The 15,340-nt window shown below is 46.7% G+C and overlaps 1 protein-coding gene across 1 annotated transcript; it reads right to left on the reverse strand.

The window, feature by feature from the left end:
- Positions 1 to 5,296: 5,296 nt before the first annotated feature.
- On the reverse strand, positions 5,297 to 13,078 carry fam78aa (family with sequence similarity 78 member Aa). Its single transcript, XM_036528001.1, has 2 exons — positions 12,712 to 13,078; positions 5,297 to 5,827 (listed from the first exon to the last, which is right to left on the reverse strand). Exons 1-2 carry the CDS (start codon positions 13,032 to 13,034, stop codon positions 5,302 to 5,304), a joined length of 849 nt encoding a protein of 282 aa, XP_036383894.1. The 5' UTR covers positions 13,035 to 13,078; the 3' UTR covers positions 5,297 to 5,301.
- Between the last annotated feature and the right edge of the window lie 2,262 nt (positions 13,079 to 15,340).

A 15,340-nucleotide genomic window follows, 5' to 3' on the forward strand; every position in this document is an offset into this window, starting at 1 on the left:
TCACCCCTGTTCACCTCTCCCTCACTTCTCAAGCGTGTTTGAGTTTCTCCCTCAGAGCATTTGCTGCAGCGGACTGAGGAGGTCTGAGGACGTCTCGGGAGGTCACAGAGTGTTTTTAAGGGGGGCAAAGGGGAACAGTGTTGTACAAATGAAAATTTACCCCTCGGTGTGACCACTGTAACCCCTTAACAGGAACAAAGACAATATTAATAACACTGTCACACTCCCCCAGGTGCTAGAGTTTTACTCGGTGAAGTTGGTGGAATTGCCCCTGGCCCCCTGGGTCAGCTCCCATGCATCCCCCGCTCCCCAGAAAGAGCCACAGAAAATAGAAGGTGACAGACGCAGGTCAGACTCAGAGAGCGCCAGGGTTCAGGCAGGCAGAGACGCCGCGTCTGGGTCAGCACAAGATCAAATTTATCGCTGTGAAAGTTTTTTCTTTGTCTCTGACCGTCCACTGCCATAGACAGAGTGATTTCTGTACATCATGGAGACACACAGTTAGGCATACTCACACATGAACACAATCACACAGCCACTCACACACTAACATGCTAATGCACACGCTCACACACACTCACACACACAAACACACATGTACACTCACGCACTGCCCACACTGTTAACAGTTTCACGTTTGAAATAATATGACCTTTCAAAGGAGTCTGAAACAACTGGACCTTTGTACCCAGGGCTGGAAAAATAAATTTGTGTGAATCTGCAGCCTTATGACATCACTTAATGTGAAAATGTGATTCTCGGTCCGTGAGGTTTCAAACAGACCTCACTCAGCACATGCAGTACTGCCTGCTAATTCCAGAGCTAAGTGGTGCTGTTGCTGTTCCCTAATGACGCTGATCATATGCCATCTCCCCTCATCTTCTTGTACATATACTGACAGACACTGGAGGGAAACAGGATCAGTTACCCTGGAGAGGCACCATGGCAACAGTGCAGGACGGATCTGCCTCAGGCCCACAGCTACCTGCAGCAGGTCACCTGTACCTGCAGTGCCTGCCTGTGGGCCTCTGGACCTCCAATGCAGAGCGAAATATGAAACGCAATAAAGGTGTCAGACGTCGGAGGAGGCATACAACAAAACAAAAGAAGACTGATTCCACCCTGCTCTCCGTTGCAGTGAGTATGGAAGCAATAAAGTTCTGCCATATATGGTCAAATTCATTTCATTTGTGTTTGTATCAGGTAGGATGAGAGAAACATCACACACTCAGAGGACATCACTTTTTAACGTTTTTATTGATAAAAAACTTCATTTTTTATTTTCAGGTATTTTACCATTTGTGCATTTTCACAGTTTAAAATATTTTCCAGTGAAATCCCATTTTCAAGTATCAATGTCAAGGAAAAATATTAATATTCGTGGATGGCAAAATAATACAGCAAAACAACTTCCCTGAAATCAAAACAACAACAACAATGACAAACAACAATAAATATCTGATGATTTGCAAACGTCCCTTTATATGCTAAGTCTGCAAGCAGAGGTTTCTGTGTGTGCTAAGCTGTGCTGAGCTGTGCTAAGCTGTGCTGAGCTGTGCTCAGCTGTGTTGACCTGTGCTTAGCTGTGTTGACCTATGTTGAGCTGTTTTGACCTGTGTTGAGCTGTGTTGACCTGTGTTGAGCTGTGTTGACCTGTGTTGAGCTGTGTTGACCTGTGTGGAGCTGTGCTGACCTGTGTTGAGCTGTGTTGACCTGTGTTGAGCTGTGTTGACCTGTGTTGAGCTGTGTTGACCTGTGTTGACCTGTGTTGAGCTGTGTTGACCTGTGTTGAGCTGTGTTGACCTGTACGTGCTGCTGTGGTCAGAGTCGAGGGCTTTCCCTCTGGCGTCAGGCAGATCATCAGACAGCCGTTCCACCAGTTCACTGCAAGCCCTCACCACCAGTTGCCATTGTGCTGATTCCCACCCTGTGTCATTAACTCCAGTGTGAACAGAGACCAGGACACTTCGCCGAGAACTGCAGGGAGAGCAGCACGCCAGGGGACAGGCCTCGTGGCAGGGAGAGCAGAGAGACCGCTGTCAGGTATTACAGGACAGAGAGAAACCACACCACCTGACAGGCTGGATCAATACGCAATCTGAGTGTCTTTCACGTAAATAACTTAGCAGCCGTAAGTAAACAATGTGAAGAAAAGTAATTATTCGCGGTGCCATGGTTTCACAGCGCTGACACAGATGGATTGATCTGTCTGTTTTCGGCCATGAACGTACATTATGTTAACGTGAGCTCAGTCCTGAGTTTGGATTTCAGAGAGGGGGAGGAAGAGGGAGAGAAAGAGGGGAGAGGAATATGTATAGAAAGAGAAAAATACAGACAGCAAGAACTGCTTCTGCATGGCTACAGGGTGGAGTGGAGGTGTGTGAGTGGGTTCAGGGGTCAAAGGTCAAAGGGCACTGCCATGGGATCTGCCACAGAAATGCGGGATCAGAGGACATAGTCTTTGCGCAACTCAGCACTGCGCAGATGTCAGGGGGGACAGAGGTGAGGTCAATGCAGAGGGGACCGGTGGAGATTTTTCAGTCTGTGAGTGTGTGAGTGCGTGTGTGTGAGTGCGTGCGTGTGTGTGTGTGTGTGTGTGTGTGTGTTTGGGTGTGAGTGTGTGTGTGCGTGCGTGTGTGTGTGCATGTACAAATCACTCCAAGGCTGGAGGGTTTGGACACTCCATCATTGCACACAGCTCCTTCTTAACACTGAGTCTGAAATACTGAAATACTGAATACTGATTTGAACATCAAATCTTCTAAAAATAAAACTTGAGTAGCCCCATAAGGAATTGAACACCGACATCCCAAACGAGGGTTGTTCCTCTGTCTCTCTGACATCAAAATCTACCAATCCATGCCATATTGACAAACATCTTCTCCACCAGCTATGGTGACAAGCTGTGTGGGGTTAAAAGTCCCCGAAATCAGGGGTACAACCTGACCCTCATCCAAGGCGTCTGCACTGGGGACCATTGATCAAGGCAGTCCCCTTATAGGACCTATACCCAGAGCAGAAATGCACAGCTGCATCTGGTGCGAAAATGGGAGCCAAAGTGCTGCAGGGTGCTGGAGAGAATCAGTGTGGAGTCTAGATGCATTACCCCTGAATCATGGGAAGAGAGGGGTGCAAACTCACGCCTCCCCACAGAGAGACACTGCAGGGCAGAGGACTGCAGAGAGATGTAAGCTCTCACTACATCCTCTGATCATATACAGCATTTACGGCAAATACTACATGTGCCTGTTTCGGCATCGTCTCTTTCACGCCATTTTGTTGCTCGTGAGGAAGATGCAAAGGCAGGCAGCAGCTCCAGCTACCACACAGAAGCAGAAGCAACAACTTCAGCTCCGTCTAATGGCCACATAGAAGGATAAAACAGCGAGAACAGCGAGAAATGAGCATCCACACTGACCTCGAGCCGTATTTCCTACTGGAGTTCAAACGGTCACACCTCAGCCCACTTCCCCTGACCCCAGAGCAGCACAAACACTCTAAGACTTCCTTTTACAGTATTTTGTTCTAAAGAGAGGAGCTTAGGTATTCCCTACAGGTAGCCCCATACATGCCTGAACACACGCACGCACACACAAGCACATCTCCTGGGTGATTTCTGTTTGAGGTTATGGCTTGAGTGCTGCCTCAGAGTACTTATTTTTACATTCAAGTCAGTGAGAGTTATTCATTATCTATATTCATTATCTATTTACTAAGTCATGCGGTTTGGGGCTTCAGCTTCTTAGCAACTCTCTATATGACACCAGTCAGGTGTCCATCCATCTTTCTGTCAGTCGGTCTGTCTGTGTTGGCACTGCATCGCAGCATCGCAGTCAGCGGAAAACGCCCCCCCCCCAGCAGGAACGCAAACGCAGGGATGACTTACAGAGTGCACCCATGGGAGAGAGGCTGTATGACAGGGTTATTAAAAGCACCTTCATCTCTCTGGACCACTGGCTTTTATGATCGGTTATTAATAAATGTATTGATTATTCACTGCTGTTGCTCTTTAAAGCTGCTGATGCTGAGGTGGTACAGAATGTGCGGGTGGAAGAGGGGCGGGGCGGGGTGGGGGTTGGGGGTGGTGGAGGTGTTTTGGGGGGATGAAGGCAGTTCCACACCCTTCAGATGTCAGATAGATCCCCACTCCCCCCAGAAAAACAAACAAGACTGTGTCCCGCTGAGACAGAAAGATGTAAGTGTTCAGAGCAGACTGAGGGGTAAAGGCTGAGGGCTGGCACTGCGCTGATGGGCCTGCGCATTTGCAGACAGCGGGAGGCAGATGTCCCCTGGGATTGGCGGGGTACACGGGGCGCAGTGCACAGCGAGCAGGGCATAGTGTGTAGGCTGCACAGCGCGGCTGCCGCGTCTCTCTGCTCCTCACTCTCCGCTGCACGAGGCTCCTCTGTGCGGCAGGCTGCGGGCCTTGCTCCCAGCAAGGCAGTTTGAGACGCCGCCTCGAGCACGGCCCTTAATTGACACCTCTTCCCTGAACATCCAGCCGCGTCAACCGACGGTGTACAAGTGTATGTGTTACCAGCTCCCCCAAATACGTGTGCCAACTAACAAATGAACAGTAGGGTTTGAAAATACTTCGGGTTTTTTTCCTATGCATTTCACAGCTTGTGGACTGAGGGCAACATTTTCTCATGTCCCTTCCTGTCTCCCACGGCCCACACTCACTGACCTCTGACCCCTCGCATCTGTCCAATCAGCTCCCTCCTCTCAGTTAGACAGAGAGGGATATGGTTTTACACATAATTTAAGGCAAAAATGTCAATAAAGAGCGATGTAAATCTAAGGCCGCGTGGACTGACGTCTTACATGTAAAAACAATCCTTGCATATTCCCTTATGTGAGAAAAATTCCTTCCATACCATAACAGCTCTCCAAAGAAAAATATACCCCTCTATACCCCTGCCCCCCTAATAAACACTGTTTTGTGTATATGTCTATGTATATCCAATATGTACATAATAATGTATACCAACAGATGTAATGTTAAAAAAACAATGCAAAAAAAATGCTGTTTGGTTTTTGCAATGATTCGATTTAGCACAGTGATAACCGACTCAGTTTAAAGGTAGAAATGGTTGCAATGACTGACTGATGTCTGTCTTTGATTTCCAGTGCGAAGTGTCTTCTTAGTTCAGATCACGCCTTCTCTGTAGTCTCTAAGGTCACCTCCGCCCTGATAGAGACATGATGCAGGACGGGGGGGTGGGGGGGGGGGGGGCAGGGGTGAGATCACAGGCATAGGGCAGAGGGGCAGAGGACAGAGTTCAGAGGGGGGCGGGGGGGTCAATATTTGGGTGGGATGACCAGTATGGGGTCTCCAGTCCTGGGCCGCCACATGAGGACCTGAGCGTCATTGGCGTTGGGCTTGACCATGGCGTTTGGCGGGATGGGCTCGTTCTTGGCTAGGATCTGGGGCTGCTCTTGGGCCGTGGGCTCCACCAGCCTGGCCCTCTCTCCCAGTGGCTTGTCCGGGTCGATCTGGATGGCCAGCCGCATCCTCCAGCGGATGGTCTGCAGCACCAGCGTCTCGCCCGTTGCCTGGTTGATGGCCACCAGCCAGGTGGTGAAGCTCTGGTCCCGGCGGATGCCTGTCAGCAGCGGCAGGTTGCTGTCACTCACAGGAACGCCCCACGTCACGCTGGGGTAGAAGTTGTCGTTCATGCTGACGGTGAACTTGGTGTCCTTCCTGGAAGGGCCCGTCACGGTGCAGGTCTCTGTGGTGTTGCCATACCAGGGGTAGTTGACGCCGTCCGAGTCGCTTATGGCTTGGATTTTGTCGTCCCTCAGGTCCGGCAGCTCCCAACTCGACCTGAAAAGGGAGATGTTGACAGGTTAGGCACCCGGCTGTGGTGAAAATCTCCTGGAAAATGGCATTTAGCAGATGCTCTTATCCAGAATGACTTACATTGGTTACAGTTTTTTTACAATGTCATCCATTTGTACAGCTGAATATTTACTGGGGCAACTGGGGGTGGAATACCCTGCCCAAGGGTGCAGCAGCAGTGCTCCAGTGAGAAGTCGAACCAGCCACCTTTAGGTTATGAGTCCTGCTCCTTAGCACTACGCTTAACTGCCAGACGCACCCCCTGCAACACATAGCTACAGTGTCTGCACGTGGTGTGGTGATGCACAGCACCTGCAGCTGGTATGCTTTTGCATCGTATCTGCAGGTGGTGTGTCTGTGCGCAGTATCTGCAGGTGGTATGCTTCTCCGTAGTATCTGCAGGTACTGACTCAGTGTGCAGCAGCTGCAGGTACTGACTCAGTGCGCAGTGTCTGCAGGTACTGACTCAGTGTGCAGCAGCTGCAGGTACTGACTCAGTGCGCAGCGTCTGCAGGTACTGACTCAGTGCGCAGCGACTGCAGGTACTGACTCAGTGCGCAGCGTCTGCAGGTACTGACTCAGTGTGCAGCAGCTGCAGGTACTGACTCAGTGTGCAGCAGCTGCAGGTACTGACTCAGTGCGCAGTGTCTGCAGGTACTGACTCAGTGCGCAGTGTCTGCAGGTACTGATTCAGTGCGCAGTGTCTGCAGGTACTGATTCAGTGCGCAGTGTCTGCAGGTACTGACTCAGTGCGTAGCGTCTGCAGGTACTGACTCAGTGCGCAGCGTCTGCAGGTACTGACTCAGTGCGCAGCGTCTGCAGGTACTGACTCAGTGCGCAGTGACTGCAGGTACTGACTCAGTGCGCAGCGTCTGCAGGTACTGACTCAGTGCGCAGCGTCTGCAGGTACTGACTCAGTGCGCAGCGTCTGCAGGTACTGACTCAGTGCGCAGCGTCTGCAGGCTGGTTAGCACTAAATCACTGCCATCTCTGGCGTTCTGGCAGGAGCTGCAGGGCAATTGAGGAGCACTGCGCAGCCTCCTTCCTGCCCGCATTGATTCCGCCACTGCGGGACGGGAAAGGTGACCCCCGTCCCAGATCCGGAGCATCAGCAGAACGCTGCAGACACCAGGCTGCGCAGAGCGCCGGGCCAGGACAGCGGGACACGGGCCGGAACCGCCCAGACTCACACAGCACACCGCGCCTGCAGCTCTAAGCGTGTGTGTGTGAGGACTGTGTGTCCATCTGAGTGTGAGGTTCAGCACTGCAGCTAATGAGGCGTGTTTTCCCAGACACACGCAGCAATGTGCAAAACAGTCACAGCATGCCAGCAACTCTGTGCACATGTGGGATGGCTGTCTTATACGTGTTGAGTGAGTCTGAGTGTGACAATTACCATTGTAGTTAATGGGGCATATTTATATAAAAAAAGACAGAGACAAGGAAGGTGAATCTTGTTTTTCCAGTGTGGAGGGTGAGTGGCTGACAGGAGTCTGTATAGAGGACAGACTCTCTCGCTGTCACAGGCTGTAGTTCAGGAAAGTGCACATCCACATATTTGATGAATGACTGCGTAGTGTGTGCAGTCAGGGCTTGACCATGGACAGCGATGTGTGCCCTATGATCAACTAACTGCAAATGTAAGTATGATTGTCCATGTGGTAAGAAGACTGACATCATGCAATAGCATGCGATTAACCGTTTCCAGAAGTGATTGACCGTGTAGTGCCTGATTGAATGTGCTCATTAGTGTTACACTGAGTGATTGCCCACACAGAATAACGCATGATGGTCTGTGTGGTCTCTGATTGAGCTCATACAGTAGTGTGTGAGTGACCATATTATGCGTATTAACACACACACATACACCCAGCTCCTCATGGATTCACGAAGTGCAATGTCTCTCGGCCCCTTTAATGACCATGTAGCGGGTAATAGACCATCTGAAGCTCTCGATGACAGGTCAGACATGTTGACTTCACTGGGCTACATAAGCACAGCCAAAGCTCATCTCCACATCTGCCTCCTTGGGCAGGAACAATGATGACAGGCAGAGAGTGCGACACCTTAAACATGTGGCAAACTCTGACCTGAGGTGCACCGCTGCTGGGTGACACATGACTCCTGCACCGTACTGTCACAATCATGAACCGGCTGTAGAAACAATGCCCTCATTCCAGAACAGCGAGAATTACACTTTTCTGAGCAAGGCATTATAAAGAATTCATTACCAACCGACAAACAGATGTTACCGCTTTATAAAGCATTCATAAGCAACTCATTGCTGTTCTTAATAATGGATAACACAGTGTGACATAGTGCTTGGTATTTACAAGAAGTGAATGTATGCCCATGCAAACATGTGCTACATCACTTTGTCACCATAATACAACATTAATTTTGATTATATGACTTTATATCGTGTTTGATTGATAAAGTTATGCCCCCGAAGACGTTATCTTCGCCTTAAGGACTTACTAATGTAATTTAATTTAATTCAGCCCCACACAAAAAACTGTATACACCAGTGTAAACCAATTTATCAACAAAGTAATTCAAACAAAGTCTTCTTCGAATACTCACACACACACACACACACACATATATCACTATGTCAGTGTGTCGCTAAGTCACTATGACACAATCATGTCAAGTAACACTTAAAACACGAGACTAGATAGTTCTCACGTTTGAGGTACTATATAATCTGCATGAATTGCCCACTTAGAAAAGCCAAACATTCTAACATAAATTTCCTAACTCCATCTCCACTTGCCGAGAGCTACAGACCCTTCATTTGACACTTTACTCCACCTCAATGGATCAGTGATACAGAACCAGAGGACCGGAGTGGGCCACACCCTGTTTAAAGTGCCATTCGTACGAGGTCCAGTTCTACAGAGGTCACCTTTGTGGTACAGGCCCTGCTGAACTGCCAAATGGCATCACCCAGAGTTTCAAGCCATGACAGCATGTCGGCCTGAGAGGTTGTCTCCATGGCAGTTTGGCCCCCTCTGTGGGCGGGCTGGCTCCAGCTAATTAAGGGTGTTGAGCCTGGGTCTGATTCAGACGCTCCCCATCCCATCAAGAGACAGATGAAGCATTACACAGCATCCAGAGAGACCCGAGAATCAATCACAGCCTCCCTAACCAGGAGCTGCACTGTGTGTGTGTGTGTGTGTGTGTGTGTGTGTGTGTGTGTGTGTGTGTGTGTGTGTGTGTGTGTGTGTGTGTGTGTGTGCGTGTGTGTGTGTGTGCGTGTGTGTGTGTGTGTGTGTGTATGTGCGTGTGTGTGTAGGAAGTTGGGATGCCACCAGTAAAATCTCCTTTGGTCCTAAACTTTCCAACTTTTGCAGGCGATTCAAAGCCTTGCCAATAGGAAATCCATAAATGCTCCAGGATTGCATTTCACTGCACATCACAGAGGAGACAGGGGCTCTGCTGCTCTGCTCCATCTGCAGATTAAAGCACAGCACAGCACAGCTGCAACCTTAGCTTTAGCTGTTTGGGAAACCAAAGCACAGACTCTGGCCTACACAGACCCTGGTCACAGGCAGCTCTCCCCCAGCCTCATATAATAAAGTTTACTGGAATATTCTCAATGCAGAAGACAAGCTGAAGGTATGTACAGCACTTACTCATGACAGTGTTGTGTAAACTAAACCCTTCTGCCAGCAGAATGGGGTGACGGGAGCCAGTGATTCAGTCAGGGACGTGTTCTCCGCCTTTCTACTGTAGCAAAAACAATCCCTGGAAATGGGACCATAAACAGCAGCCATATCCCACCACAGTCACATTCCCCTGCGACTCTGACCCCCCCCCCCCCAGCCCTACAGTGAAGCCCATTGTCTGTGACCCATGCTGACCCCCCCCCCCCCCCCCCCCCCAAAAAAACACCCCCACCCACCCCAACCAAACACACTAGTGTCTCTATAAAAAGGATGTTTGCTTTATGATCAAGTACCCATTAGACAGACAACCTGATCACAGAGCTAATTTTTGAACCACAACTGAACCCACAACCCCTTCGCTTCCAACACAGTGTGGGAAGGAAACATTATTTGGGTATCACCTGCTCTGTATCTTCACAGGTATTTGTCAGTGTTGTCTTATAGTGAACATGAGGGGGTGACATTTATATTTTGATGGACATTAATTCAGTACAAGACAAAGTGTGGTGTGACCAGAACAGTGCACCAGAGCTTTTTGTCTGACAGGAACTTTACAAAAACTATTCTTATGGTCTTTGAAAGCTGTTTGCAAATACTAACAAAACAATTTAGAATATTACAAATTTAATGTATGGCTTTGAGAAGACATGGGGGTAGGTTTACAATGTATCAATGTGTACAATGTGTAAATTTATCTAATGGGAAAACATGTCACTGACCACCCAAGAGGTACTTTGCTTTAGCAGAGTCCATTATGGTTGTGGTTTCCTCTTGAATTCCCAAATGAATTCACACAGAACTAATGTTGTTTCTGCCCAGTTCCTCTTCAGGGAAAGGCTAAATATCAGCCTAAACACACAGACACACACACACACACACACACAGATGCACATATAAACATGCATGCACCTCTCTCCCTCTCTGACACAAATACACACATACACATACAAAACACAGACAGGCTCCAATAGGTTATCTCTGGTCTGATTAGAGACTCCAGCATATCTTGTTTAGTGTGGTTTTTGTAATCTCTCAAAGCCTCCAAACATCTCTGGCCACAGAAGGTTAACGTAAATCAAGAACTTCAACAATTCTGTGTTTTAACAACTCAGCTTTTTTTTCTCATGAAAGGAAAACGGTCGAAACCAATCGCTGAAAGCTTTGTGAACATGCTAAAAACAGGCAGACTTATCTCCGTGTCACTGATGTGTCCTTAAAAACACAACTGTCCAATTATTTATGTGTGAATGAATTAATAATGAAGGAGTGCTTTTTGAAGTGCACAGTCCTCCAAGAATGTGGATCACAAGACCTGGTTTAAAGGAAACTTATGTTTCATTTTGTGCTTCTTTGAGTGGTCAAATCTTCCTGCAGGCTGATGCAAGCCAGTCAGTTTCATTAGTAAAATGAGAGAAAAGACCAACATTTGTGTGTGTGTGTGTGTGTGTGTGTGCATGTGTGTGTATATGTCTTTGTCCATGGGCATGTGCACGCATGTGTGTGCGTGTGTATATATTTGTGTTTGTGTATGCAGATGTGTGTGTGTGAGTGTCCCCCACAGCAGCAAATTACAGACTTATACCTACAGATTTAAGCTTTTTATGGATAAATGCACATTCTATTATGTCATTTGAAACACTGTCCAGCTGTTGTACGATTAACAGTGTTGATATTGCTGACTCATTGCTTTTACTGTTTGTTATCTAATTTCCTTAGCATTGTTTATAATATTTCCCATTGCTGGTTGGTGTCTTAAGTTTGGCGAGTTTTTTTCATGCCCAGTATATTGTCTTGCCAGCCATGTGTATAGGTCAACTTTATTACCTTACTCATGCATTTATTATTTTGTTGTATTTATTAAAGTATCTTTATTCACAGACAAAGGTAAAATTGAACATATAGTGTCTTATTAGCGTTTGTAGGTTACGGTAGGCTAGACATTAACACGAGCCGCGCACAAACCCAACAAACCGAACAACCCTAAAAAGGCAAACATTTAAATTTAGCGTTGACATGCCAACCACCGAAAACACAAGGCCGATCTTGGCGCATTGGCACGGCTATTAAAACCCATCAATCCTTCGGAGTTCTAACTTCCTACCGCGTCAGCAAAACCTAGTGGCCCTTCCCCCAACGTTTCTACGAAGTATTGAAGATCAACGCTCCTCTTTTAGGTTGAAGATCGTTTGATCTTAAAGTGTATCTCCTTACTGTTCTCAAGGCTGGAACGTAAATGTTGAAAAATTGCATCCTTGCATGCACCAAAGGAAACTCCCACTATTTAATTACTGTTGTTATTTTAGTTGTTTTTTTTATTGCGAACAATAGGGGTATACTGCTGATACATCATACGACCTATTCCCAACCGCACTGACTGTGCTTTTAACGTTATAGTCATACATACGGCTGTCAGTGGCACTTTTTACGTTATCTACAGCCATGATTATCCATACCCTTTTTGGAACCCGGTGGCAATGAAGCGTACAAAGGTTGACGACACGCCGTGGTTATCGCCCCAGTGTGCCGAAAATGAACCACTGTCTCTTCAGGTATCTTTGGCAGCCAATAACGATGACGAACTGCAACTCTGGCACCTGTTGTCACATGAATTATAAATATGGTACTCAGATAAAAAGTAATGATTATAAAGCGTGCTGTCTGTGTCTAATAACTTAGTTAGGCAAGAGTTTTGGCTACAGGAAGTATTTACTAAACGACCTAAATAATATGCAATGCACAAAGAAAGGACGAAAGTGGGCCTTAAACAAAATAATCTGATGAACATGGCTCCATCAATTACCTGCGAGGTGTTCCTTCTCCAGTAGGCACTCGTTTTCTAATCCTGGGGATCGGGATGGGTGCCGTTTTTCCTTCCATCTGATGTCTCACTTAATTCGGTTTGATTGAGCTGTTAACTGATTATGCATATGCATGTATTGATGCAAGTATTTGGGAATAAACTGGCTCGGCTCAAGGCCGTGTACGTCCACAACAAGGACCCCCCCCCACGCGCCTTGATGCCGGTACCGAACGTCTCGTTACCGCGGCGTGTGACAGTAAACGAGAGGCTAACGCTGGCTGAACATTAAAGCTGTTAACTGTAAAATGCAGAACCCGCAGACCAGGTGCGCTCTCTGTAAAGTGTCATTTATTACAGGTTCCTGAGGCATATTATACAGAATAACGGTTTATACTTACACTCCTTCGTTCCCGTACTTGTTGTGGAACTCCATGTGGTTGCAGGCTTGAATCCAGCCCACTGTCCACGTTTCTTTCCCCGCCATGGGCGGCACGAGTACTCGTGCTGACGCCCTAAAGTGCGGAGTCCGGTACCGTAGAACCACGTTGGACGTCTCGTCGATGCTGGTGCGGTTCGTGTCGATGGAGGAGCTCACGTCGAGAACGATGACACTGTCACGGAAGCTTCTGGGCTTGCACCGAACGCTCTGGATGCAGCCCATTGCATAAAACAGAAAAATATCCCACAAGTACACCCAGGTGTCCCGAGGAGAGAGACACATGGAAAACACAGTAAAGTCTATGTGATTGTACGCCGCCTTTCAGTAGTATCCACACGCTCGGAGGTCTCGCAGGAAATTGAACATCGGAGCTGTGGCTCAGATGATTGGCAGCACGTTAAAATTTGTACCGATCTACATAACTGGAAACGGTCATTCGCACAACACAACGAAAAGTGTTGCATCTCAATGACAGTTAACTGGTACCGTTTCCTTACAACGTGTTCACATCGACGCGTTCTCCCTTTTCTTCAAGACCAGAGAATGCGATCCAAGTTTCCTCAGTCGAAGCAACGGAACATTTTCGCTTGACATGATTTGCACGTCTTTTGTCGTTTGATCTGCTCGGGTTTTTAGATAGTGAATGCAGTCATTCTGAAACACACCTTGCGCCGTGCATGTCTTAGCAGTTGTTAATTGTCCAGGCTTCAGCTCTTGCTGTCAGTGCATATGTTGACCGATGTAAAGTATTTGCAAAAAAATCTTTCGATTTAATTTCAGCAGATGTTGAGCTGGGGTAGAAAAGGCGTTTAAAGGAACTTTCGCCTTGCCCGGCTGCTACAGAAAGCGACAACAGTACTGAACTGGATCTTACTTATGTAATAACCGCACTGTTGACATTTCATGGTATTGTAACCATCAGCGAACCGTCTCAAGGTTTGGAAACACTGCGCGTAAAAGCTATGGATGAAATACAACATCGGGAAGGGAGGTGCGTATTTACAAAATACAGTGTTAATATTTACATTAACGATTACACTTTCGTAATTTATCAAGAAAAATACATATCACTATGTCCTGCAATTTTAAATTAATAATGACATTAGGCTTTTGTTCATGGCCAAAAAACAATAAATTAGTCAAGTGAGAATATAATTGTTTTGTAAATACTCTGAATTTCTTATTGAATAACACAATCTTCGACTATATCTGTAATCATGACTCCCATAGACTGAAATAGAACACAAACTGAGACCGTTTATGTCAGCTATGTTAAGGGTAAAATCTTTACTCGCATCCGTTTGTAAATAAATAAAAGATACATACCACCTGTCGGCTACACGAGACAGTGTTTAAATAGAACTGACGGGATTAAAGACAGTTTATAAAGGACTGAGCTATCCAAATGCATGCCCCGCTGGAGCACTACTCCCGTTATCATCCACTGGTTTTCATAGGCAACGCTATTAAATAAAGTCTTCGTATCTTTCTACAATCAACTTTAATGCCCCGTGGAGATGTCATCAAGATAAATTTATTTTCCCTGGATAGTGTACGCTGCAAAACCCAAAGGCAACCAGGTCAACACTGTCCTCGGTGTCCGCTTCTTTCTTCATTTAGAAAGCACACAGATATTGTGCCTTTTGTTATTGTGGTGAAATGTAAGTTGTGCCGGTGGGCAGGCTCGTCGCTTCTTGTCCCGCGTTGCGATGTGTCAGAAATAAATCCAAGAGAGTCCTTCATTCCGCTGCACGCGTCCCGTCGCAGCCACTGCAGGTTCCCCCTCATGTAATTCTATATCCTAGCTGATGGGGCTGCTGCTCTTTTATCCAAGTAGCTTTGGAACGACACTTCCCTTCGAAACTGTGGGCATTCTGGGAAATGTAGTGCCACTCTCCAGCATACAGTTGCGGCGTTTTTCGAGTCATGTTATGTGCCTTCCATTAAGTTCATTAGCTAATGGTGATATATTTCTGACATTTTCGATGCGGACTGAATGACATATTTTAACCATTGCTGTTTAACTTAATAAACATTAAAGTACCATCGTATGTGCCTTTAAATAAAATGTTTTTAGCCCTTTTAAATCCAGTGCCATTTTAACACGCTGCACAAGAATGTACTTGCCAAAATGTGTAGCTTGTTGTTAATATATTACCGTCCAAATAATCGTTTATTCGGAAAAATATATAATGTGTGTCACTTTGGACTCATTAATCAAAGAGATACAACACCTTCTAATTATTTTAATTAAAAAGTGACTTCCTTCATAAAGTCATAAAAGTATTTGATTGACAGCCTTCTTTCATAGAGTCATCACAGTTTCACTTTCTTTATTAACATATGTAACATGAGAGAAGGGGCGGGGTTAAAGGCTACTAAAATGTTCAGGGAATTAAAAAAAAAAAACAGTGGTCCGTCTGTGGATTAATGCACTGTTCATACGGTGGCCTTCTTCTGTAAAAGCGTGAGTGTTGCATTGGATCGCACGACACGCTGCACCTCTGGCGCAGTCGCTGTGCTGCCTTTAAGTACCATGGAGAACTCCCGAAAGGAACGAAGCGAGTGAAAAAAAAAAATCAGGAAAA

Source organism: Megalops cyprinoides, chromosome 4, assembly GCF_013368585.1.
Source record: "Megalops cyprinoides isolate fMegCyp1 chromosome 4, fMegCyp1.pri, whole genome shotgun sequence".
NCBI classification, from domain to species: Eukaryota; Metazoa; Chordata; class Actinopteri; order Elopiformes; family Megalopidae; genus Megalops; species Megalops cyprinoides.

Excerpts from the sequence above, each read along its gene's own strand:
- fam78aa (XM_036528001.1), bottom strand. The coding sequence starts at position 13,034 with ATGTGTCTCTCTCCTCGGGACACCTGGGTGTACTTGTGGGATATTTTT. Across the intron at positions 5,828-12,711 it reads AAGTACGGGAACGAAGGAGT|GTCGAGTTGGGAGCTGCCGG; the intron begins GTAAGTATAAAC and ends CTCCCTTTTCAG.